The sequence below is a fragment of the Dermochelys coriacea genome, chromosome 17 (assembly GCF_009764565.3).
Source record: "Dermochelys coriacea isolate rDerCor1 chromosome 17, rDerCor1.pri.v4, whole genome shotgun sequence".
In the NCBI taxonomy this organism is placed as follows: domain Eukaryota; kingdom Metazoa; phylum Chordata; order Testudines; family Dermochelyidae; genus Dermochelys; species Dermochelys coriacea.
Window position 1 is genome coordinate 2,687,756 of NC_050084.1, and position 25,114 is coordinate 2,712,869.

A 25,114-nucleotide genomic window follows, 5' to 3' on the forward strand; every position below is an offset into this window, starting at 1 on the left:
AATTGATACCTAACTACATAAACAAGGCAATGTGCCATGTCCTCTTAATGAATCTGTTTAACAAACAAAATATTGTCTACTGTTTGAGGTGGGGGGAGAGATGTGGTTAAAAAGACAACAGTAACTAAGACATTTTTAGTTAAAAATATGATTAGAAAACTGATATAGTTGTATTTGTCTTAATTGACATTTTCAGTTTAATTTTTTCAGTTTGTTTATGTTTAGTTTTCTTAAACTATGGAAGGCTAATGCTGCTATTTTCTGGCATATTAAAAAATCTTGAAAAGTTTAAAATAAAAGATTAATGGATTAAATGGTTATTGTAACATGACCATAGTTCAGACTCGGGGGCATTTCGTATCTTCAAATTACAAAACTACTAACATAGCTCAGGACTTGATCAAAACAACTGTTTCATAAGTGCAGGAATACTTATAGGGTATCTGGTTATGGTGTTGTGTACAATTCTTTCATGCCTGATATTGTACTATGAGGTAGAGGGGTGTGTGTGTATGTAACGTCACAAGTTTTGTGTAATTGTGATTCCATGGGAGATTATTTGCACATAGTATTTATGGAAGTACAAATACACAAAACTAATGTGGTTATGTGTCTACTTGTTAGTGGACACTAATTAGTCTACAGCAAAAAATAAAGGTGAAGAGTGGAAGCAAGAAAAGAGGGCAGATCAACTAGCATAATCTGCAGAGATTGTGTCAGGAAATTAATTTCTTGGCATTTATATCCGAGGTATTATAAGATCATTATGATTTTTTTAAAATTGTTACCTTTAAATTGGCAAATTCCTATAACTTTGTAGTTAATAGTGTGGCCATTATTATAGAGCTGATGAATTCACAGGCCATGTGAATTCTGACCAAAGACCTTCCTGTTTTATGGCATTAGAAATCTTTTAACCTTTAAAAAACTTGCAGCTATATTTATCTGTCAATGTTCACATACAACTCCCTAATGTTAATAGAAATTAGATTAATCTATTGATGGGAGAACAGACCCCTAAGTACTTAATACACTGTGGGTTTTGTTTCATTTTCCACAATTTTTTTTTTTTTTTGGTAGCAAAAACTGAGCACGGTTTAGTGCTAAGGAAATTGAGGGGCTGATTCTGCATTAGCTAGGATCATAGTTTCAGAGTAGCAGCCATGTAAGTCTGTATTTGCAAAAAGAAAAGGAGTACTTATGGCACCTTAGGGACTAACAAATCCGATGACTTGAGCTGTAGCTCATGAAAGCTTATGCTCAAATAAATGTTAGTCTCTAAGGTGCCACAAGTACTCCTTTTTAGGATCATAGTGTGAGTAGTCACGGTTTAATCTTCCCTCTATATCACTGCCAATGCATTTCTGTCTGATCTGCATTACCTCTTGCTATTTCAGTCTTGGGTTCTCTCACCACTGCTCTGCTAATATACCTCAACACAGATAATTTTTTTTATATGTAACACATGCACACAATCAGTGCTCCAGCGCCCCGTGGTATTACACTTTCAAGTATCTCTTGAGCAGAGATTGCTTATTTTGTTGGATTGGACCAAATTGTATTGTTCTTTGGTGAGGTAATTTTCTTGGAAATTGTGTTGTAAAACTGATTATTATTTCTATACTAATTTGGGATAGTTTGTTTCCGTGGTACAGTGCACTGATCTATTTTATGTGTTAATTAATTTTCAGTTTTTCTTATGACTCCTCAGAAAAAAGCTGTAAAAATTATAATACAGTGAAACCCCTTTATTAAAAAAAATAAACTATGGATTATTATAGTGTTAGAAAAATAACACCCAGTATAACCTGTGTAAACACAATAATCTAATTTTATTGCTAATAATGTTATCTTCTAATAGACATCTGTGGGTGAGAGTCTACAAAAAGAAGCATTAAAAAAGCAAGTAATGAAGCAAGTAAGTTGGGGTGTGGGAGTCCTCATGCATCTAACAAAGTAAGAAATTGCTGTCATTAGTAACTATGCCAGCTAACAATGTTTTGCCCTTGCCAGCAATTTAGGCTGGCTGTCTTCCTGTAATCATTCAACACAGGTTTTTTTTGTTTGTTTGTTTGGTTTGTTTTTTTTTTTTGCAGTGTGGATAAGACGACTCCCTTTTTAACCATGCGTTTGTAACTAGTTTGGCCAGGCCCTTTACTCCCAGTTCTCCATGCATCAGTGCATCCCAGAATGCATTGCCACACATGCTGCAATGTGTGCACGTCCTTCACATTTAGAACTAATGTTTAAAAATTAACTCAAACATGGTGATTTTCTGCATCCCATCTGCAATACAAGACTTCTTTAAAAACAGATTTAGAATTCTCTAGTTCCAATTTTTGGTGTTCTAATTTAGCAAATGTGAAGTAGGAGTCTTCCCGTAACAAAGGCTGATTTTTAACTTCCATGTTTCTACGGGTGTAATAAATTATTCCACTTTTCTGAACAAGACTGTTCTTGCGATTCTTTGGCTGTGTCCAGGAGTAGCTGAAAAATAGCCAAATGCAAACTTTGTAACTGAAGTTTCCATAGAGCTGAATATAGTTTACAACACCCCGTAAAACCATGAGAAGTTGCATTTCTTTCTGTGATGTAGAATGTAGTGATACTTTATTGAATGAATATTTTAAACAACTTTTTTTTGGAGGGAGAATGTAATGTTTTAAGGAAATTAAAGATGATAAAGTGTTGAGTTCTTGTATAATGGAGTTCTTGCCAACTATGAGTCTTGTATTGTATTCAAGGGAAAGTTGTCCAGGAGGAATATGATACTTCTGTAAAGAGATCCAACTATAGGAAAACAATTACACTTAGCCCAAACATAATACAAGGTTATTTATAGGAGGTAAAGTGCACAGGATAAAGTTCTGCAGATGATCTTTAGGAGTATATTTAGAGAAAACTATGTAGAAAAGTAGATGGACAAATTGGCTAAACTTTTTATTATTTGTATTTATTTAAAAAAAATCCTGTTGAATCTGAGCTAGGGATATTATTTGATGGGTAATTCTCCACTAAGCAGGATACATAATAGCTTAATTGCTGTAATTATTATGTTTTCTCATTGTATTCTTTTTCTTATCTCCTAAATATCATTCTTCTTCTAATTACTCTTATTTTTAACTCTGATACCAAACAAAGGACTTTGTATATGGAGTTATGATGAATTTATGTGCAGTTTCCTGGTAGATTTATATAATGAACTAATGTAGTTAAAGCAAAATATATGAATAAAAAGTTTTAAAAGCTTAAAGTTGCAGGCTTCATTGGTCTGTGTTTCTCATTTTTTTTAAGACCAAACTTGAGATTCAGAAGGCCTTGGCAGAAGACTCCACAGTGTATGAATATGACAGTATTTATGATGAAATGCAGCAGCAGAAGAAAGAAAGTAATGCCAAAGTACTCTCAGGAAAAGATGACAAAAAGGTCCATAACTGAAAATGTATGCTGTCTGTGTTACCTCTGTATGCTGGGAATAACCATGGCTATTTAACTGATTTTACTAAGTTTTTTGATATCCTAGTAACCCGTTGTTCACTCTGTAGCAGGGCCCACAAGTGTTGTGCTCAAAATTGTGTTCTATAAAATTGTGATGTTGTAAGACTGGTAGTTATAAGTTGTTGTAAAACTGGTAGTTCATCAAATATTTCAGGACTCTAGTCCCATTTTATTCTGTTGTTGATTGGGAGGACAACAGGCTCTGCATAGCTTCCTACCCATAAGTTCTGTGGGACAAGAACCACGTGAATTTCTGGAGAGCCTGTTACAATGGGATAGTCCTGATAGCGCCTTTAGTCACTACAACAGTATTATTAATACAGTAACAGGCAACCCAACTGAATGGGGGAAGGGCTGTCTTTGGGCAACCTGACCAAATTTTGTAGCAATGAATATGCCTCTCACGAGTCAGCTGCAATAGGGTCTGTCAAGAAGCTAAAGTACTTAAATTTCATCTGTAACATGTGAACCAATTTTTGCAGCCCAATTTCTTATTCTAGAAAATGGCTGAATTATCATGACAAATCACATTTTCATGATTGCTCATAGCATTTGGTAATGGAGTGTTTGTCAGGCTATGATAGGTCTAAATAAAGAATGCCTCCCATTCCCTTATAGCAAGTTGAAGAGGGAGAGAACTATCACAAGATGGAAAACTGCTGGAAGAAAGGTTGTATTGAAAGCATTTGATCTTGGTCTGAGCAGCAGTACACCACTTGAAGCTAGGCTCAGATTTTGTTAAATGCAGCTGTTTCATTAATGAGGAGAAAATTCCAATGATCTGGAGCTGAAAAATGTTTGTATTAGTTCATTGAGATCATTGTCCCAGCAGTGGCAACAGTATAAACCAGCTGGCCTGGCTACTGCCATTTTTGTTCCATTAAAAACTGATTTTTTTAAGTGTACTTAGCAACTCTAATTTGTCTTTTCTCAGCCACCTTGATTCCATCTCATTACTCTTTTTTTTTTTTTTTTCTCCACCTTAGCCCAAATACATCCAAAATATCCTCAAAGCAGCTGAGGTAAGAAAGCAGGAGCAGGAAAAAAGAATGGAAAAAAAAATTCAGAAGGAGCGTGAAATGGAAGGGGGAGAGTTTGAAGACAAAGAGGCCTTTGTGACATCAGCCTATAAGAAGAAACTGCAAGAAAGGGCTGAGGAGGAGGAAAGAGAAAAAAAGGAAGCAGCACTGGAGGGTGAGATTTACGCTGAACCAATCTGACTCTCCCTCAAAAGGAAAGTGTGGCCTTTTGCTGTTACAGATAGTGGTCATAGATATGGTGCACAGAGTTTTCATCCTGGTCTCCGAATTAGGTTGTAGATGGAAAGGAGAGGAAAGTGATCAGGAACAGTCAGCATGGATTCACGAAGGGCAAGTCGTGCCTGACTAATCTAATTGCCTTTTATGACAAGATAACTGGCTCTGTGGATGAGGGGAAAACAGTGGAGTGGTAGATACACTAGAGGGTAGGGATAGGATACGGAGGGACCTAGACAAATTAGAGGATTGGGCCAAAAGAAATCTGATGAGGTTCAACAAAGACAAGTGCAGAGTCCTGCACTTAGGACGGAAGAATCCCATGCATTGCTACAACTAGGGACCGAATGGGTAGGCAGCAGTTCTGCAGAAAAGGACCTGGGGTTTCATGGACGAGAAGCTGGATACGAGTCAACAGTGTGCCCTTGTTGTCAAGAAGGCTAACGGCATTTTGGGCTGTATAAGTAGGGGCATTGCCAGCAGATCAAGGGACATGATCGTTCCCCTCTATTTGACATTGGTTAGGCCTCATCTGGAGTATGTGTCCAGTTTTGGGCCCCACACTACAAGAAGGATGTGGAAAAATTTGGAAAGCATCCAGTGGAGGGCAACAAAAATGATTAGGGGGCTGGAACACATGACTTATGAGGAGAAACTAAGAGAACTGGGATTGTTTAGTCTGCAGAAGAGAAGAATGTGGGGGGATTTGATTGCTGCTTTCAACTACTTGAAAGGGGGTTCCAAAGAGGATGGATCTAGACTGTTCTCAGTGGTAGCAGATGACAGAACAAGGAGTAATGGTCTCAAGTTGCAGTGCAGGGAGGTTTAGGTTGGATTTTAGGAAAAACTTTTTCACTAGGAGGGTGGTGAAGCACTGGAATGGGTTATCTAGGGAGGTGGTGGAATCTCCTTCCTTAGAGGTTTTTAAGGTCAGACTTGACAAAGCCCTGGCTGGGATGATTTAGTTGGGGATTGGTCCTGCTTTGAGCAAGGGGTTGGTCTAGATGACCTCCTGAGGTCTCTTCCAACCCTGATATTCTATGATTCTGTGGGGTTCTGTAGTAGTAATAGAAATGTAGGGCTGGAAGGGACATTCAGAAGTCATTTAGTTTACTGCCTATGCTGGGACAGGATTAATCATCCATTTTATTTTTGACAGTTTTCCATGCCTCCTGCTCTCACCTTCTATTTTCTCCCCTTTTTTTGTCCAGTGAGTTGGCCACATGGTTTTGAGCATCTTTTATCCTTTCCAACCTTTCCAGGGCCCCTAACTATCATTTTTGGACACACGTTGGGGGGGGGAGGAAATACTTTTAAAATGTATTTTTCTCTACTAGAACTATTGAAAATAAATGAATACATGTTGATTTAATGTCTTCCATATTTTAAGAGGGAAATATTATTTTTATACAGTTAGTACAATTCTAAATAAAGCCATTAAGTAATTGTACAAAGTCTTAATGACAGAGGAATAAAGAAATGTTAATACACATGTGTATTTATAGATTCTAAGGCCAAAAGCACAGAGAACACTGTGACCATCTAGTTGACCTTCTGTATAATACAGACCATAAAAAGTCCCAGAATTAATTCCTGTTTGAACTAGAGCAGATCTTTTAGAAAAACATCCAGTCTTGATTTTTAAATGGCCAGTGATGGCAGATCCACTATGACCCTCGGTAGAGAGTTCCAGTGGTTAATTACTCTTGCTGTTAAAAATTTACAGACTGAATTTGTTTAGCTTTCAACTTTCAGCCATTGGATCTTGTTGTACCTTTCTCTGCTAGGTTGAAGAGCCCATTATCACATTTTTGTTCTCATACAGGTACTTAATAAACTATGGACAATTCACCGCTTAACCATCTCTTAGACTCAAGGAGCTCAGTCTATTTAGTTTATCATTATAAGGCATGTTTTCTAATCCTTTAATCATTCTCGTGCCTTTTCTCTGAACCTTTTGCAATTTATCAACATCCTTCTTGAATTATGGGCACCAGAACTGGACACAGTATTTCAGCAGTGGTTGTACCAGTAAAGTAACGTCCCTGCTTAAGATTCCACTGTTTGTATATCCAAGTATTGCATTAGCCCTTTGGATCACAGCATCACACTGGGAGCTTGTGTTCAGCTGATTATCCCCATGTCCCTTAAGTCTTTTTCAGAGCCACTGCTTCTCAGAATAGAGTCCCTCATCTCGTAAGTATCGCCAACATTCTTTGTTTCCAGATGCATATGTTTGTTTGGCTTGAGCCCAGTTTACCAAGCAATCCAGATCACTCTGTATCAGTGACCTTTTCTCCATTATTTACCACTCCTGGATCCTTTGCGTCATCTGCAAACTTTATCAGTAATGATTTGGGTTTTTTTCAGGTCATTGATAAAATGTAAAATAGCATGGGGCCAAGAACCGATCCCTGAGACACCCCCCTGGAAACACACCTGCCCAGTGATGCCTTGTTTACATTTCCATTTTCAGACCAGTCAGTTAGCCATCTTTTTAATCCATTTAATATGTGCCATGTTGATTTTTATATCTTTTTAGTTTTTTAATCAAAATGTCATATGGTACCAAGTCAAATGCCTTACAGAAGTCTAAGTATATTACATCAACATTATTATTTTTATCAGCCAAACATGTAATCTCCAAAAAAAAAAAAAAAATCTGGATTAGTTCGACATTATTTATTTTCCATAAACCCATGTTGATTGGCATTAATTATATTATCTTTGCTTAATTCTTTATTAATAGAGTCCCTTATTGGCCATTCCATTATTTTGTTTTGCCCAGGATTGATGAGAGGCATACAATTACCTGGTTGTCCCATTTACCTTGTTTAGGTATTGGCACAACATTATCTTTCTTCCAGTTTTCTAGAACTTCCTCAGTGTTCCAAGACCCATTTGAAAACTAACATTAACAGTCCAGCAAGCTCCTTCGCCAGCCCTTTTAAGCTCTTAGGTGTAAGTTATCTAGACTTGCTGATTTTTAAAATGTCTAACATTTGCTGCTGATGTTTAACATCCTCCTGAGTTACTGTTGGAATGGAAAGTGTTTTATTATCATCCTATATTATACTACATCATCTTGTTTTCCCCAAATACCGAAAAGAAATATTTATTTAACACTTCTGCATTTTCTACATTATTATTGACACTTCTACCATTTCCATCTAGTAAAGGACCAATACCATTGTAAGAATTTTTTGTGTTCCAAATATACCAAAAACCTCTTATTGTTCTTAAATCTGCTGGCTATAGATTTCTCCTTTGTCTTTTTACTTCACTCATAAATTTTCTGCAATTCCTGGCCTCTGATTTGTATTCATTATTATCAACATCCTCTTTCTTCCCTTGTTATATATTGTTTGTTTTTAATTTTTATAACTTCCTTCACTTCCTGCATAAGCCAGGGTGGTATTTTAACTAGTCTGATACCTCCACTCTCCTTGCCCCTTTTCCTGACTTTTTAGTTATCTTTTAAAAAAAAAAAAAAAAAAAAAAAAAAAAGTCCTCCAACTCTATCATGCACTCTTTTTCTGACTCTTTTAGTTGGTATCTAAAACTGCCATCTTCTACATAAGAAGAAAAGAAAGGCCATACTGGGTCAGACCAAACATCAGTCTAGCCCAGTATCCTGTCTTCCAGCAGTGGCCAATGCCAGGTGCCCCAGAGGGAATGAACAGAACAGGGAATCATCAAGGGGTCCATCCCCTGTTGCCCATTCACAGCTTCTGGCAAATAGAGGCTAGGGACACCATCCCTGCTTATCCTGACTAATAGCCATTGATGGACCTATCCTCCATGAACTTATCTCATTCTTTTTTTGGACCCTGTTATAGTCTTGGCCTTCATAACATCCTCTGGCAAAGAGTTCCACAGGTTGACTCTGCTTTGTGTGAAGAAATACTTCCTTTTATTTGTTTTAAACTTGCTGCCAATTAATTTCATTTGGTTTCCCCCTAGTTCTTGTGTTATGAGAAGAGGTAAATAACATTTCCTTATTTACTTTCTCTACTTTATGTTCTTAAAGTATTGTGAAGTTGTGGGAAACAAAGACACAAATATACTCTTGGCACATCAGCAGCAATGAACCCCTGTTGTCCTGCTGTCATGGCATAGTTCCAGTATTTCAAACACTGGTTATGCCAATGGTATACCAGGCTTTAATTAATAGGCTTTCTCAAACAGCATGTCCTCTATACAATAGTCTTATGTCTTATGTGTAATAGTTTCATGTCTCTCTCCCCCTAGGTAAGGAGGATCTTCCATTTGAGTCATTGTGATGGGGTATCAACCTCTTCAGGTCTTGTGTGAGGTGAAGGTGATTAGGTGGGCCAATTAACTGCCCAGGCTGCACCTGGAGGGGTAGTTATGAGGACAGGCAGGGTGAGAGGGTGTGTCAGTTGCTGACTTTATCTCTGTCTTCAATCAGATAAAAAGCTATTACTTGTCTTTTTAAATTTTATTTTGAATTTTAGTCCACCTCTGTAAAGGAGGATTTTGTATGATATTGATATTCTCTGGAGCCTAAACTTTCTCCACATTTTGTAAATTATATCCCTGTAAACTATTTTTACAGTTTTTTGTTTGCATGTTTTGGAATTAATTTATTTAGGCAAAATTTTAAAAAGAAGCCAATGGTAATTTAAAAAAAAGTTAGGATAGTCTATCTTTTAAACATTGTATTATGGAGTGTTGTTGTAGCAGTGTCAGTCCCAGGATATTAGAGAGACAAGGTGGGTGAGGTAATATCTTTTTTTATTGGACCAGCTTCTGTTAGTGAGAGAAATTGTTCTAATAAAAGATACTACTTTACCCACCTTGTCTCTCACATTGTATTGTAGTTTTTAATTCACTAGACCTTTTCCTCTTTGGTTAAAACAAAACCAAATGCTTATGAGTGGTAGGAGAGGAATGCTAGGTGTTATGGTTTGTGTACAAGGTATACCATGCCATGTAAAGTTTTATATAATGTGACAAACCTCTGTCCTTGCCTCCGTGGGTCCCACGTTTCCTGGCGGATTTCGCTAGCCTCAGAGGCTCACCGTGACCCTGCACGTAACCTTTCTTTCTCTAGAGACAAGTGTCACAGTCTACTGCGCCATTTTCATCATAAGCCAGCGAGGGAGGTGAGGAGAAGTTGTCTCCCAGTCTCAGTGATTAATCAGGGGGCAAAGGTGGCGGGGGGGAGCCTGGGTCCACCCTCTACTCCAGGCTCCAGCCCAGGGACCCTAATAGTATCAGCTATGGTAGCTGACCTTTTAGAAACATGACATGTACAATTCCCTGGGCTGCTTCCCCCACATCGGCCCTCACTTCCTCAAGCTCCACTTCACCCTTATCTCAGGGCCTCCTTCCTTGTGCCTCATATGGTGCGTACTGCTCAGTCTCTCCAGCCGCGCAACTTCCTCCCACAGCTCCTGACATGCACCCCCACCTGACTGAGTGGGAGGCTTTTAACTAGTTTCAGCCAGCCCCTGATTGGCTTCAGGTGTCCCAATCAACCTAGCCTTCTCCCTGCCTTCTGGAAAGTTCTTAACTGGCCCCAGGTGTCTTAATTGACCTGGAGCAGCTGCCATTTCACTTATCCTGGTACCAGGGATCCCACTACTTTTCTAGAGCCATCTGGCCTTGCCCCGTCACAATAAGCACAGAAAAATTAATTCTTGGGGGCTGCTTCAATGTGAAGATGAAAAATAAAATTGACAAAAATAATAGTTTTGCACATAGCTCTACAAAGATGTTGATACATTTTGATGATTTGTAAAACTTTCTTGGACAACTCTGAAAGCTGCTGGCTGTAGAACTGCTATGCCCAATACACATGTAACCATTATATTTTCTCTGTATATATTTTCACTAATACGTATGTGTGTGTGTGTGTGTGTGTGTTAACACATCTCCTTTTTTCCTATCCCAGTAAAACTGAGTAAAAAGTATATTTCCCTCTTAAAATGAAAAAAGATACAAAATCCATATTCATTAATTTATTTTTAATGTTTCCAGTAGGGATAAATTAAATACATTGTAATATTTTTTTTTCAAAATGGCCAATAGCACCAAAAATGCATCTGTTAAAAATTATCCCTAGGGGCCCTGGAAAGGGTAGGTGGGACTTCCAAAACCATATAGCCAACTCGATGGACAAAGAGAGGGCAGGACTAAAGGTGGGGACATGGAAAGCTGTCAAAAATACATGGTGATGAAAGGTATGGAATTATAACTACTTACTGTGAAGGAAGAGCAGAGAATAACACTCTGGACTAAATGAGAGTGCACTTTGTGACTGTAGTTTACTCTGGCAGATTGCTGTGGGATGTGAGGAAATAGAGTAGAACCTCACTCATAATATCAGTACTGGTTGCATGATTTTTGCACCTGGAAAGGGGAAGCTGTTAAAGGGAGAATAGTGAGTCAGTGTTGCTTAGGAAGAGTCTGCAGCAATATTAGTAGCAATTCTCATGCCAGATTTACAGTCACGTGTCCCAGAGATTAAGATTACTGCTTTAAGGCTAAAACCAGCTGCCAGCATAACCAGAATGGAAAATAATTAAGTCTGGTAGACTTACTTTCTTCTACATGTTCAATGTCCTGACCATCTCTTTCTGGATTATGGGTTTACCATGTGTAAATAGGGTCTGGTTAATGTTCATGAAACTGTAACATCATTCTTATTTTCCTTCCCTTAGCATGCCTGGATGTGACAAAACAGAAAGATCTCAGTGGATTTTACAGACATCTTTTAAACCAGACAGTGGGGGAAGAAGAGGTGCCCAAATGCAGCCTCCGTGAAGCCAGGTAGGACATAGTTCCAGAAGAACTTTATATGTATAGTTTCTTCATGCTGTTCATAATTCCCAGTGTCACTAGAATCCTAGTAAGAAGGAAGGCAGTACCAAAACACTGGTGGGGGAGGAGCTTGCTTTCAAGAGTTGACTACACCATCCTTTGGAAAATGAAAAATCATCCTTGGGTGAAAGTATAGAATAGGAGAAGGGTTAGGGTTAAGGAGATACTTGCACTGGTAATACATTCTAGCATTATTTTAAGCTAGTTTTTTAATTTGACATTGTATAATTTTAATAAGCCACATTAAACCAAAAGCTTTGCTACCGGAGGCAGAGCAAGAGGAAGATAGTTTTGGGATCAGGTGGATAATGATATTTAATGGTTGTGCAACTTCATTTTATCACCCACTGGAAAATTGGAACACGTGAGTCTCTGTCTTTGTAGCTGGCAGCATTTAACCATAAATATGAAAAAAAACTTTCAGTTTTCTTGATTGGCTTAATACTCATGACAAAAGGAAGCAATCAGATATACAGCAAGTCCATTGGGAATATTTTAAATTTTACATGTACTGTGTACAACAAAATAATTAAATGCCGCTGTGTTTTTGGGCCAATATAGAAAGAACACGGTTGGGTCATCTCTGGCTGAGATGCTGGCTGGGACTTTTAATTTTACTGAAGGCTTTATAGCAACCAATGACCACTCAAGGCACTTCATCCAGGTTAAAACTAATTTGTTGGGACCTTAGAAAGTCCTCAATGTTCAGGTGTGTGTTCTGTATCCTAAGACTATGAATATTACCTTCAATCAGGAGGCTTCCTGGAACTGAAATTGAAAGGAATCCCAAATTAGTTCTTAATTTAAAGTGAGGAAGGTTATCACTTTAGAGCTACTCATCCTATTGAGCGATGGGACTTCTGGCCTACATTTATTGTGAGGCTGTGCCAGAAATAATAGAGAAAATTAGGGAAAAACATAGCAGGAGGTCAGCATACTTACCAGCATATCTCCATCAGTCAGATGTAAAATGGCCAAGTTAGGGCTACTGTTATTTGGCACTCTAAGATTTAAAGAACAGCTGCTACCACAGTATGCTCTTCTAAAGCAGCTCTGTATAAAGCTTGAGTTTCACCAGCAAAGTGTGTATTTTAAGAGTACCAACAAAACTCATCTTCAGTAATAGTAAAGTGAACTGTGCTTTTCACATTTGCCTGTTTATGAAGCCATTCATATGTTACTGTCTGATTTATCTATGCTTATGAAGCAATGGCAGTAGTGATTAACCCGCTTGGTATTGTATTTGCTTGAACAATTCTCTGTTTGAAACTGCTGTATTTAAGTGCAGTTATGTTCAGAAAAGTGACTTTCAGAATGGTGGCTTCTTAGCCAGTGTATCTGCTTTTTGGGTGTTCAGACCATAATTATTGACTAGAAACAAGTTTTGCTGCTCTGAGTCCTATAGAACTAATTAATCTATGGGAAGACAAGTAGGAATCTATTCTGCTGAAACCAACAAAACTGTCGGCCGAGTTGTAGATTTTTGTGGATTTTTTTTTCATTATGCTGATGTAAAGTACAGAAAGAAAACATCTAGATTTTCAGATGTCAGACAGAATTTGCAGCACTGCCAAATAGAAATTTCAACTTTGACTTATAAACTTCATTTTTTAGAGCTGGAAGATAACTGAAAGAGAATAACCATGGAATACTGTAGTGTAATTTTTAGTCATTTTTCCAAGAATAACCATGCTTTAAACCACGGATCAAACTTTCAGTCTAACCAGATGGTCCACTGATTCCCAAGGAGAATTTACCACAAACTGTTGCTGTAGCTACATGATTAGTGAAAACAGACTGGGCTATGGAATTTAAAAGTAAAAAAAGACTGAGGTATTGTAATATTTTTGGGCATTGTCCAAGTTTGATATCGAAAAGTTTGTCCCATGTTTCCTGTTTGATTATATTTAACAAGTTAAGAACTGTAGCAAGATGCTAGTGTCAGTTTAACCCCAAGAGTGAGATCCTAACCAACAAGCACAGAAAGAGTCAGGATTATTGTGTTGCAATTTAAAACTTGTAGTGTCTTATGAAGACAATGTTTAGGATGAGGAGTTCTGTTTACAGCTATTACTAAAATAATGACAGTTGTATTTGTAACTCTCAGACACCAAAAAAAACCCAAACCCTCCTCCTCTTCATATGGAACTATGTGGCATGGGTAGGATTGTGAGCCACTTAGGAAAGGGTGTGCCATGTAGAAGATAATACCAGGATACAAATCTGTGTCCTGTCCTTTAAATAAGGATGATAGAGCTGTAAAACGTTACTCATTCTTGAAATTCAAAGCCGACTTTTTCATTGTGTTGAAAATCAAAGCAGCTGTTTTCTAGGACATGTACAGTACCAAAGAACCTGATGCAAACTTTCAGTACAAATCCCTCAGAGTTGGAATATTAGAACCAGAATACTAGACCAGATTTGATTGCTTAGTATTTTCAGCTGCATCAATTCATAAGTGTTGCTTAAGTCCCAACAAAAAGGTCGCAAACTCCAGAATAGTTTGACACTGCAGGCTATGTAATATCTTTTTTTTCCCCTCCCACAACAACAACAAATAATCTAGGCTAAAGGAAGAAAAATCTACCATTAATTCAGATGAATCCATCCAAAGAAACAAAAGTCCAGATGAAAGACCAAGACTTAGAACCCCTGCTAAGGAAGAGGATAACCCAGATGCGGATAGTGACTTAGAAAGTGATAGTAGTGATGATGATCATAAAAATAGCAGAGCTAGTTCTAAAAAGAAGGAAAGTCGTGAGAGCAGCGAGGAGGATTCCAAACATCACAAGAGCCGGAAACACTCCAGCTCATCAGAGTCTTCCAGTGAGGAGGGAAGTCACCACACAAAAACCCATATAAATCGTCCTAGGAGAGGAGAGAGTGGAACAGGTAGAAGGGAAAAAGATGAACACCACAAGGAAAGGGATCATGAGAGAAGAGAGAGAAACCAAGAAAAGGATCGTCGGAAGGAAAAGGAAGACCGACATAGATATGGGGATCATACCAGTAAAGATAACTACAGAAAGAGGGATGAGCAGGATGACAAACAGAGGGGGAAAGACAGAAAAGAGAGAGAAGGATATGACAAAGAAGGTAGGAAAGAGAAAGAGAGGGAGGACAAGTATTCAGAAAGGGAACGAGAAAAAGAGCGACTAAGAAATGGCAAAGATAGATACAGTGATAGAGAAAGAGGGGAAAAATGCAGAGAAAAGGAGGAACATTTGAAGGAAAAGAGAGAGAGAGATGACAAAGATGACAAGAAATACAGGGACAGGAAGGAAAGTAGTCCTCAAGCCTCAGAAAGGGACAGGGACAAGAAGCAAAGTAGCCCTAGTTCCTTAGACAGACAGTGTGACCAGGAAAAAGAGGCAAAGGACAGAAAGAGTAATGATGAGAGAATCTCATGCTCTGAAAGATTTCCTGAGCCAAAAGGTAAGGATGCAGAGGAAGGGCAAAAAAGTGCAGAGCAGATGGAAAAAAAATCTGTGTGTGTGAGCAAATTTGCCAAGCGGAGCAGTGAAGAGACAGTGGTGTCAGCAAGGGATCGCTACTTGGCTAGGCAAATGGCACGAGTTAGCACAAAATCCTATATAGAGAAAGAAGAGGATTAGCTTCATTTCAGTGGCCATAAACCAAGAGATGATCCACTTTCACTGGTGGAAAAATCACTGCAGCAGGAACTCTGTGTTGAAGTGAAAATATTTCCTGACTGTTTGTTTCTGGGTTTTTTTTAAACTCAGTAATTTAATAAAACAAACTTCTGTTTTGAAATGTTTTGATGGTCTTTGTACATTCATCCAGTCAAATGTACAGGCAGGATGTTTAATTTGACTGGTTCTGTCCATCCTGGCCTTCAGCACCATAGCCTCTGCTTGTTCTATAATTTATTCGAAGGCAGGGAGTCACACTTATGGATTCTAAACTAATACAGGTAAGAATACCTCAATGCCATCCTGCATATAATCCTTATCAGCTAATACCAGTACTACCCCTCTTCTGGAGCAGCAGCATTCTCTGACATTAGTGTCAGATCACGCTATCCAGAAAAGGTAACAGAAAGTGTGTGGGAGAGAGAACTTTAAAGAGAGGGATATGCAGGCAAAATAAACAGAATAATAATTTAGGTGACCCTATATGTTTTGTGGTGTTTTGTAAACCAAGTAAATTTCATCTTGACTATATTTGGATTTGAACGTATATAACATATGCGTGGGTTTTTGTTTGTTTTTGGTGCTTGATGTACAGAAATATTTAAATAAACTGTAAGATATGTACTATATCCAATGCTTAGATCTTTCTTTGATGCCTGTACTTTGCTAATCTTTAGTGGAAATAGCTGCAGTATTGCTTCCTTATTAAACAAATCAATTATATCTTTCCACTTCATGTATTACAGTCAGACCTGCTTATTGTGCTATAGTTAATAATGTTGAACTCACCAGAATAAACCCATTTTTTCAGAGGTTTATAGAACAGTAGTAAAAGTCACTCTAAACCATAACTTGGCAAGTAGGAAATCTGGCAAAGATCATATTTTTAAATTCTATTTTCAGCAATCCTCCTGGTAGTTTTTATACTTTTTTTTTTTTTTTCCTGGAAAGTGTACATCTTTTACTTAACAGTGGCTGTGTCAGCATCAAGAACTTAGGCTTCAAAGGGGCTGAAAAGATGGTTTAGACATTCTAGATGTAATTTTACTGCATTTCTGTAATTTAAAAACCGATTTTTAAAAACCTTAATAAACATTGCAGCTGAACACTTGCATGGAGCCTCATTACTTTGTGTTTTCAGGCTAAATTATTTGGCCAAGACACTGAGATTTAGAGTATATTTACCACACACATGACGAGGGTTTTTCTATAAAGAATGGGATTGAGTTCCTACAAGCCATTTAATTAGTCTGTAACTGACTCATTACAGTTACATCTGGAGTGAAATTATAACTAACCAGAAAGGAAATGTGTCCATGACTTTCCATTGTCTGACCCTGTATCTTTTTCCAATTCCTTACAATTTTTTATTTCCCCCCAAAAGCCCTGATTTTTGCGTTCCTTGTGGCTCCAAAACTGCCATTGGGTTCAGGTTGAGATTTGGGGGTTCAGGGAAGGCAGAATCAAGCCCAGAGATGCTTTAAAATAGGACTTTTTTTAAAAAAACCTGTAAAACTCGTATCAGTGGTTATCAGTTTGGGATCAGGGGATTTCTAATGGGATAGAGAGCATTTAATTCCCCTGTTAAAATCCCTGCAGTGGCTTCCCATAACCTTTCTCATCAAGGTCCTGTTTTTGGTCTCCACTTTTAGGACTATGAACAGGTCTGCCCCTGCATGTACCTCTCTTCTTGTTTCTTCTTGCTTCACCCCAAGCTTTATTACCTGCTCCCTTTGTTTTTTCCTCTCCCTCTTGTCTTTGTGCTATGTGCTATGTTTCAAAGAGTTTTCCCTTTCTATCAGCCAAACTACAACTACTCTCTTCATACAGTCCCTTAATAAAACATCATACATCTTTGAAGGCTTTCAGTAATAATCAGTGCATCAAAGGCAGATTTTTCTGCACCATTTTGAGATTAGACCTCATTGGTCAGCTAGTGTATTATATATCCTTACTATATTGTCTATTTTAGAATGCAAGCTCTGTACATGCTGATGGTGCTCAAAAATAAATTATGCAAAACCTACCATTGTTAACACTAATTTGCACTTTTGTTAGCATTCTTAACACCGAGGCCGTGTTGAATGGACACAGAAACTGACCTATCCTCTCACCTCCCTTAATTATGGTTTTAAGTGGACTCCTACTACTAGGAGTAGGGGCAATGTGAGGAAGCTTGCCTGTTCTATACCTGTTATGTGGATAAAGAGAACCTTTCCCTCTCTGCAGCTGTCACTCCAGCATCATTCATCAGCACTAAACTCTCATACACAGATTTAAAGCTAAAAAGAAAAAAGGTTGGGTTCAGCTTTCTGCAGGCTTACCTGTAGGCGAGTATTTGACTAATTCGGCAGTATCTTTGACCAAATTCCGATTTATTTGGGACAGCCCCATAGAATATGTCCATTTACCTACAACAGGCCATCATCAACACATGCATAACGGCAGATGCCAGGTGAATCCGAGTTTTACACTGCTGTGCTACTCACTGTTTAACATTGCTGAAATCTTCTCTTAATTTCCCTCTTGAAATGTACACATTTTTCTAGACATTCTTCCCTAACTTTTTGTGTTGAGGCCCTGTTCATTTCCACATATTTAGTTACTACTAACAAGGGAATCTGAGGATAATTTTAGGAAGAAATGGTAAAATGTTCATGATATTCCTCCTCTTGATTATCTGTCTTAGTGCTCTGGAGCAGTGCTTTAGTTACGTCATTAGATTTTAGCCATGCCATTAGGGGTCTATGATGTTGAACATGGCATTGTGCCAAATGAATCTTTAATACAAAAAGATGTGACATTTGAAGTGATTTATAAACTCAATATAAAGTGCTCCTGAAAATTAGGGTGTAAAAAAAGTAGGTTATGTTATTAACTACCATAATCCTTCCTGTACTTGCCTGCATCTCCTGGTCCAGTTCTTGTTCAGTACAGGCACAATTCTAGTGAGTGAGGCATGTCAGAGACTTATGAAACAAATGAATGGAATGCTGAGATATGATTTGGGCAGTCCAGTTGTCCACTATAGGATATATTAATGCTCTATATTGTTGTGTGGGTAAATATATCAACAATAAAATATCCTTAATCTATGTTCCTTGTGCACTCAGTTTTCATAGTAGCAACAAAGAATTTGGAACAAGGCATTTTCTAGGAATTAATACCATCAAGGCATCTCTCAACTGCTCCTTAATCCTCAGGAAATGCCATGCAATTCATCAGTGCCCTGCAATTGCCCTGCAATTCATCTATCAGTGCTTGATTAGAAGGTTAGGAAATGCTTTATTGTTGTAAATATCCCTTACTGATTTGAAGTGTTGGGAAACAGGTTTCTATACTCCAATCATGAAGATCTGCAACACACAATTAGAGGTATTACATTCAACTCTTACAAACTCCAGAGCTTCCTCAAATGGAGAATTGATTTCCTAATATTTTGTGAACTGGTCATTTCCTGCTAAGGATGATGGAAAGTGTTGCACTGACATGGATGAATTGTCAAGTTTAAAAATGTCTCATCAAGGAGGTTCACAGTGATTTTTATGTGGCTTAAACATTTTGTAGTGTATGTTCGGGAACAACTGGTGAGTCACTATTGTCCTACTCTGTTTTGGGAAATGATGCAGAACCTTCAGTATCCTTTTCAACATGCCATAAAATATTTCTCAGAACAGAATTGGGTTTTGCTTGTTTTAATATTGGTGATATATCTGCTTTTACAGTTTACAGGGAAATCACAAACTGTTTTATCAGTCTGACTGTAGTGAACTAGAGAGTAGTGTGGCCAGCCACCAGTGCCTTCAATTAGACTGTCCCTAGGCTAAGCCAAAAGAGGCCCCAGTACCTTACCTTCTAACCCTTCATCTTGGCTACCAAGTTTTCTCTCTTATCTACCCTGCCAGACCTTGCATCCTCTTGATTTGAAATCTTTCCTAATCCTCACCAAAATCATTGCTTCAGCCTTTTCTAAACCCAATTGCAATATATTTTAGTAATATTTAACAGGGTATTTTGCAATGAAGTGAATGGAGTTGCGCTTGTCTATATTAGGTTTGAATCAAGACAAAATCTTAAGCTGAATTTCCTGAAAAGAGTGCCATTTAATATTCCTGGCATATATGTCTTGAATGGAAACATTAATCAAACCTTGGTGCTCAACTGGAGCAGCATCTATCTACCTGCTTCTCTGATATTTTGTTCATCAAACTTGCGTATACAGAGATGAAAGAGGAGTTTAAAAAAATCTAACTGCAAAGCCATGTCAATTCACAAATACCTAGAGTTGGTTCAGTATGCAAGTTTATTGAGCAATTAAGCATCTATTCCAAATGTGGAGGAGTTTGCTTTTGTGATTCTGTTTAAACAGATGTCAAGAATATTCCTATTACAGTGGAGTTCAAGTGATGTTTTCAAGGATGGGCCAACATACAAATAGTTAAGGGGATACACCGCCTTTTGTTGAGGCAGTCTGGTTAGCATAGTGAACTGTGTGGATACTCTACTTTTTGCTGAAACTGAATCTTATTGTTTGGAAAACGTTTGTCTTTCTGAATCCATGCTTTTATCTCTCACAAGAGATGGGATGGACATGTATATTTATTATGATATTAAATTTATTACAATAACAGTTTACAAGACAAGGCACATCCTGATGACTTACAATCCAGCTTGGAACATTCATAACTAAACAGCTGCATAAATTAATACAAGTGCATCATATACAAGTTAGAGGGAATATACAAATAAAACTCCAGTTTAATTCTCTTACTAAAGTTTGAAAGGTAAACACGCTCCCAGTTCACAAAGATAAAACTGGTTTTGGAAGTTCCCTTATCACTGTTCATAGTGAGGTGTGCTATTTACTAGTGGCTTTAGTTATGTGGTAGGTGAGCCAAGGAGTAGGAGAAGGAATCCATTTGCCTGAAGTGCTTCCAAATCCAATGTAGCCTGTGTGACACCAGTAGAACTATGGTTTTGGCCAAAGGTGTAATGTTCCATGTCTAACACAGGTATCTACATCTACTTGTTGAGCTGAGGGACAGTTGATTACTCAAAAACGATTTAAGAAGGATGTGAAAAGAAAGTAAAAAGAATAATAATAAAAATAAATGAGGTCAGAAATGTGGCCTCAGTTTGCTTGTCCATGAGCTAGCCAGAGATGATTTGACATGACTGATTTTTCTAACACACTTTTAGGAGACCAACCTGTGACAAGACTGGAGGATTTAAAAAACCTCAAACCAAACTGTAATTAAAAAGTTCACAGGAACTAAAGCAACTTGATGGCTCAGCTTTTAAAGAGTGAAATATAGTGTGTGTGGTATATCAGCATTATACTGAAAAAGAAAGGTCTGTGCATTTTAATATACTTTTGGAAGGCTTCCTGACTGCCCTGTTCCCAGAATGCACTGGGAAGACTTCAGCATGGATTTTTCTTGTGAAAAGCCCAGTCATTTAAAATGATCTGTATCGTATTTACAGAATTGCTCAACTGAACTCTGAACCATGAACTCAACAGCAAATAAACTTTCATGAAGCAAAGTTTTCAAAAGGCCAGACAAGATTATACAGTACTCCTGTAATTACATTCTGCTTCTTAAAGAACATTTCATTTCCAGTCTTCAGCCTTCCATCGAATCCCAAGACTGTAAATGAGAACATGGTGCACTTCTGCAATTACATAACACAGAAAAGATAATAAATGCAAAGAAAACATTTCTCTTGGTTCCTTCCCCTGCTTATGGACTCATTCCCCTAAAACCCAGGACAATTGATCATTCTAGGGGGAGGAAAAGAAATGATTTAGAGGGTGTCCCTCCTGCATGCTTTTTTTTTTTTTTTTTAAAGATTGAATGCTCTTTAGTACAAGATCTATATTTTCATCTGTGCTTGGCAAGCACTGCGCACATTATGGGCTGTACTACCACATTCTAATTATAATTACACATCTTGTGTGGGTTGAATGATGGAATTACTTAAGCTGATTGTGCTGTATCCAGTATTTTAATACTATGAGTCATACTGGTTATCATAAATACTAAGGAACGTCCAGGAAGGAGAAAAAAGTGATACCCCTTCTGATTTGTCTTGTTATATAAAGTAAAATACATCTCCCAGCTCTTGTCTGAGTAGTTTCATGGGCTTTAGAAAGGGGCTTACCTTATCTAACCTTTTTCCCTTCAGAACTCTGAATGTTCTCTTGACCTTCTAGATATCCAGAATGTGCCTGTGTTACTCATTCCTCAGAAGGCATTAAAAGATTAAAAAGTAACTAAACCTGTCCCAACATTAGCATACTCCTTCTTTCCTTTAGTTAGTGCATACAAGTACAATAGTTAGTGGTTCAACGATTCCAAGATGTGTTGGGAGTTAATTTTACCATGGCCTGGCAACCAAGTTAACCAGTTGTTTAATTATGGAATTTGCCGTACAACAACTTGAAACTTTCTGATTAACAAGGCTTTTTAATGGGGAAGCTGATGCTTCTGTCCTAGGCCTTGATTCAGCAAAGCACCTAGCATAAGCTTAACTTTAAGTAAATCAGTAGTCTCAGGGTGACTATTCATATGCTTAAAGTCAGGCCCATGTTTAAATGCTTTGTGGAATCAGGGCCCTACTTTGCTTCATGAGATTGCCAAGACAGTGGTTTCATGTTTAGGGATCTGATCCAGCTCTGTGACGTCAATTATAACAATCCTATTCCCCTGGGAGTTAAATCAGGTTGTCAGTGTCTTGGGTATAATAAAGTATCAACAAGTTCGTTAGTGGCAAGGGACATGATCCCTCTCTGCCTAGCACCTTATGTAGTCATCACTTAAGCCCCTGCAAAAAAATGTAAAGAGCTACCATTCTGATTTGGTAGCATTTTACATTCACTTTGTGCAAGCTGATATGATTATGCTGTGGAATCAGGTCCATATCCTTTGTAATTAAATTACACTAGTTTTCCTTTTGAATTTGAAAAAGTAATAAAGGAAATAGCTGATACTGTCACTAGTGATTACATGAACTTTTAAAAGACTCTTTTACTGGTTACTGGAGGAAAAATTCTAGAAGGGAATAGGACTTCTTGAGTGGCTATCAGCAAATAGTGTTCTAGGCCTGTCAGTAGTGCTCAGCAAATTGTCAGTTCAGCCCATTTGCCTTTTAAGGCATATAAAATGTGTAGCACCAATTATGAACTATAATCTATACGTCTAGAAAATTACTTCCTAGTACTTTGCATGTCTACAGTGCTTTTCACTTGTAAGTGTGGTCCTCATAGAACTCCAGTGAAACAGGCAAGTAGGCTTATCTTAATTTTTCATCTGGGAAATGGAGTCAGAGAAAACAATTGACTTGCCCAAGGTTACACAGTGGGTCCGTGGCCATGTTTTTAAACTCAGGACTTCCTGGTTGTCTCCTAGTCCTCTAGAAAACACTATTACTTCTGGGGCAATGAATTAATTTTCTGTGCTGTAACCACCCAGAAAGTCAGACTGTTGTGTATTATTGTCTAAATAATGCAAGTGAAGATTTTTTTTTTTATTTTGCAATTGCAGTTACATCTATAAAGCTACAACATGGCACCATAATGTTACTGCTGAAGGGTCCAAGTACTCTTCCACCTCCCACTAAAAAGTAGAGATGGCTGCGGTTATTACTCTGCAAAATTATTATTCCACCAGAACTCATCCTGAGTTTTTCGATTTCTGTGCAAGGGATTGGGAAGAAAACTTTGGTTTCAATGCAGATAATGCTCTTACTGAACCTAACCGCCCCCCCCATTTCCTTCCTGACAGAAGGCAGCCAAATGTCTGTTGAAGGAGTGTTTGCAACTGGATTTACTGTAAGTTAGAAAGCAGAGACGGAAAGATCCGTTTTTAAACCGTGCTCTTTGGGCTGGGAAAAGCTGTCACTGAATGAGCCTAGCAAGGAACAGGAACGCCATTGGCTCAGGCAACAATTCAGCTTAGAATATGTATCCACTTAAAAAGAACAAATAAACCCTTCACAGTTCTGGTATTGGCTGGACACAAATTAAGGAAAATAGAGAAGACATAGTAAGACTTCTTCCTTCCCAAACTTGATGCTGGGAATATGTAATTATCTTGCTTGCCCCACCCTGTTACTTCATATTTTTTCATCAATAAACTTATGACAGAAAAGTTGAACTTCTGACAATTGTATCAAATGGTTTCTTATTTTCTGGTTGGTCAGTTTTAATTTTGAATATTAAATTTTAGATGTTTTTATACATTTTATAAAATAGCCCGTGACATATTTTAAATAACTTCTCTTAAGATCCTGCAGATATGCTATGTGTCTCCCCTCAAAATTAAGTCCATCTTAGAAGCTGTTTTTAAATATACATGAGGGGTAAATTGCTCAGTTACTCCTTGCAAGTCATTATCCAGTGAGACATGGATTCATTTTATCTTTCTCATGGCACTTTGACACATTATTCCCTTTAGAAATGACTTGTGTGGTCCTAGTAACCCTTTGTGAGCAGAATTAATCAGTCGTCACTCATAATTATTTCTATGTAATGAGCTGAGCTAGAGACCTACAAGACAAGTGATCTTACGTCTATGGCTCAAGTGTGAGAGACATTATTTGAAGTGGGTTTCTATATGCATAAGCAGAAAAGTCTTGTGAGAGAAGATGAAAATGTATAGTATTCAAAAGGCAAACACATCATGGTTGCACTCCTCTGTGCAAATGATCTGTTCTTTGTAGTATGTATCAGTGTAAGTTTTTTCTTTCAGAAGAAATTTCTTGATGCCCACCTACATGAATTCTTGTATGGCAGGGGTGGGCAAACTTTTTGACCTGAACGCACATGGGGTTTCTGAAACTGTATGGTGCTCTGAGGGGCATGATAAGGGGCAGAGGGTCCTGGGGGGCAGTCAAGGGACAGGAAGCAGGGGATGGGTGGATAGGAGTGGGAGTCCCAGGGCGGGGGGAGTGTGGATAGGGGTCGGGGCAGTCAAGGGACAGGGAGCAGGGTTGGATAGGAGTTGGGGTCAGGGGACAAGGAGCCGGGGGGGGTTGGATGGGTCACGGGTTCTGAAGAGGGTAGTCGGGGGGGGAAAGTGGGAGGAGGCGGGACTAGGCTGTTTGGAGAGCCACAGCCTTCCCTACAAGGGGTAGTGTATTACATTGCTCCCCGTAGGAATGTGCTACTTATGGCGTACTACTTAGGGCTGCCAGTCCTGATGCTCTGTAAGTAGCACATTCCTGCGGGGAGTGATTTAATACACTACACCTGGTGGCTCTCGCAGCCCTGCTGCCCAGAGCGCTGGTGGCGTGCTGAGGGTGTTGTGGAGGGGCCGGGGGCTAGCCTCACCGGCTGCAAGCTCAAGGGCCAGGCAGGACGGTCCCACGGGCTGGCTGTGGCCTGCGGGTCGTAGTTTGCCCACCTCTGTTGTTGGCAACCTCTTCATTTTTAACATAGGCAAATCATGATGTACAAGGAGATTTTATGTTTTATTTTAGCTTCAGTTGTGATAGGTTTTATAATAAAATTTGGTGAGGCTTTAGTGACAGGGTAATAGTATAATGCATGTCTCCTTTACTTGCATGTTAACTGCATAGGGTTAACTAAGCAATTTCCATGTAACTGCATAGTTAGTCCATGGTCCTGAAATTCACTAGGCAAATGCAACTGAGTTCAAAAGTAATCATTGTTTAACCTACCCTCTGGTTTGACAGGTATAAGTACTTATAGACTATTATGAATTTAAATGTATGTAGAACTTAATTTGCAATTAAATACCTCAAAATATAAGTATATCTGAAGTTATGATTAGAATTCATCCTTGCAGAATTGTACTCACCACTGGCCCAGAGTGAGTAAAATAGCATTGTTTTTTC

The 25,114-nt window shown here is 38.3% G+C and overlaps 1 protein-coding gene across 3 annotated transcripts in view; it reads left to right on the top strand.

The window, feature by feature from the left end:
- Window positions 1–15,885, top strand: part of NSRP1 (nuclear speckle splicing regulatory protein 1) — a 37,195-nt gene extending 21,310 nt beyond the window's left edge. For 2 of the 3 annotated variants that reach the window (XM_038375387.2, XM_038375381.2), the window contains exons 3-7: window positions 1,862–1,918; window positions 3,295–3,426; window positions 4,485–4,692; window positions 11,444–11,552; window positions 14,170–15,885. In XM_038375387.2, the coding sequence (XP_038231315.1) occupies window positions 1,862–1,918; window positions 3,295–3,426; window positions 4,485–4,692; window positions 11,444–11,552; window positions 14,170–15,217 (1,554 nt within the window). In that variant the 3' untranslated portion in view covers window positions 15,218–15,885. Of the gene's footprint in view, window positions 1–1,861; window positions 1,919–3,294; window positions 3,443–4,484; window positions 4,693–11,443; window positions 11,553–14,169 lie in introns of those variants that run through there. The other variant, XM_038375385.2, reaches the window with a different exon arrangement.
- Window positions 15,886–25,114: the final 9,229 nt, after the last annotated feature.